Source organism: Meleagris gallopavo, unplaced genomic scaffold (genome assembly GCF_000146605.3).
Source record: "Meleagris gallopavo isolate NT-WF06-2002-E0010 breed Aviagen turkey brand Nicholas breeding stock unplaced genomic scaffold, Turkey_5.1 ChrUn_random_7180001913208, whole genome shotgun sequence".
NCBI classification, from domain to species: Eukaryota; Metazoa; Chordata; class Aves; order Galliformes; family Phasianidae; genus Meleagris; species Meleagris gallopavo.
The window spans coordinates 1-353 of NW_011176105.1; the positions used below are offsets into that span (position 1 = coordinate 1).

General features: G+C 66.0%; 1 protein-coding gene across 1 annotated transcript; it reads right to left on the minus strand.

Annotated features, from left to right (window-relative positions):
* Nucleotides 1-6: 6 nt before the first annotated feature.
* Nucleotides 7-347, minus strand: LOC104916535 (egl nine homolog 1-like; the record flags this gene model as incomplete). Its single annotated transcript, XM_010727572.2, has 1 exon — nt 7-347. A coding segment is annotated over exon 1 (259 nt), but the record flags the coding sequence as incomplete, so codon positions are not given.
* Nucleotides 348-353: the final 6 nt, after the last annotated feature.

The window sequence follows — 353 nt, forward strand, 5'->3', positions numbered from 1 at the left end:
AGTTGCCCAGCCTGCCGTTGCAGTGGCGGATGAGATCGTCCATGCTGTTCATGAGCAGGCGGATGGTCTGGCAGCCCGGCTCCTTGCCCTCCACCCAGGTGATCTTGTCGCCGCGGATGTCCTTGGAAGAGTCGCTCTTCTGGCTGACTAGCTGCCCGTCGGTGAAGCGGCCGGTGTGATGCAGGGCTCGCACTTCTTGGGCCACCTGCCCGCCCAGCTCCTTGCCCAGGAAGTCGTCCACCACGCAGATGCCGTGCTTGTTCATGCAGGGCACGATGTACTCCAGCGCCAGCCGCTGAGGCACCAGCGACTTGGTTTGCCCGTTGGGGCGCAGGGCGGCCCCTCCGGGCCCC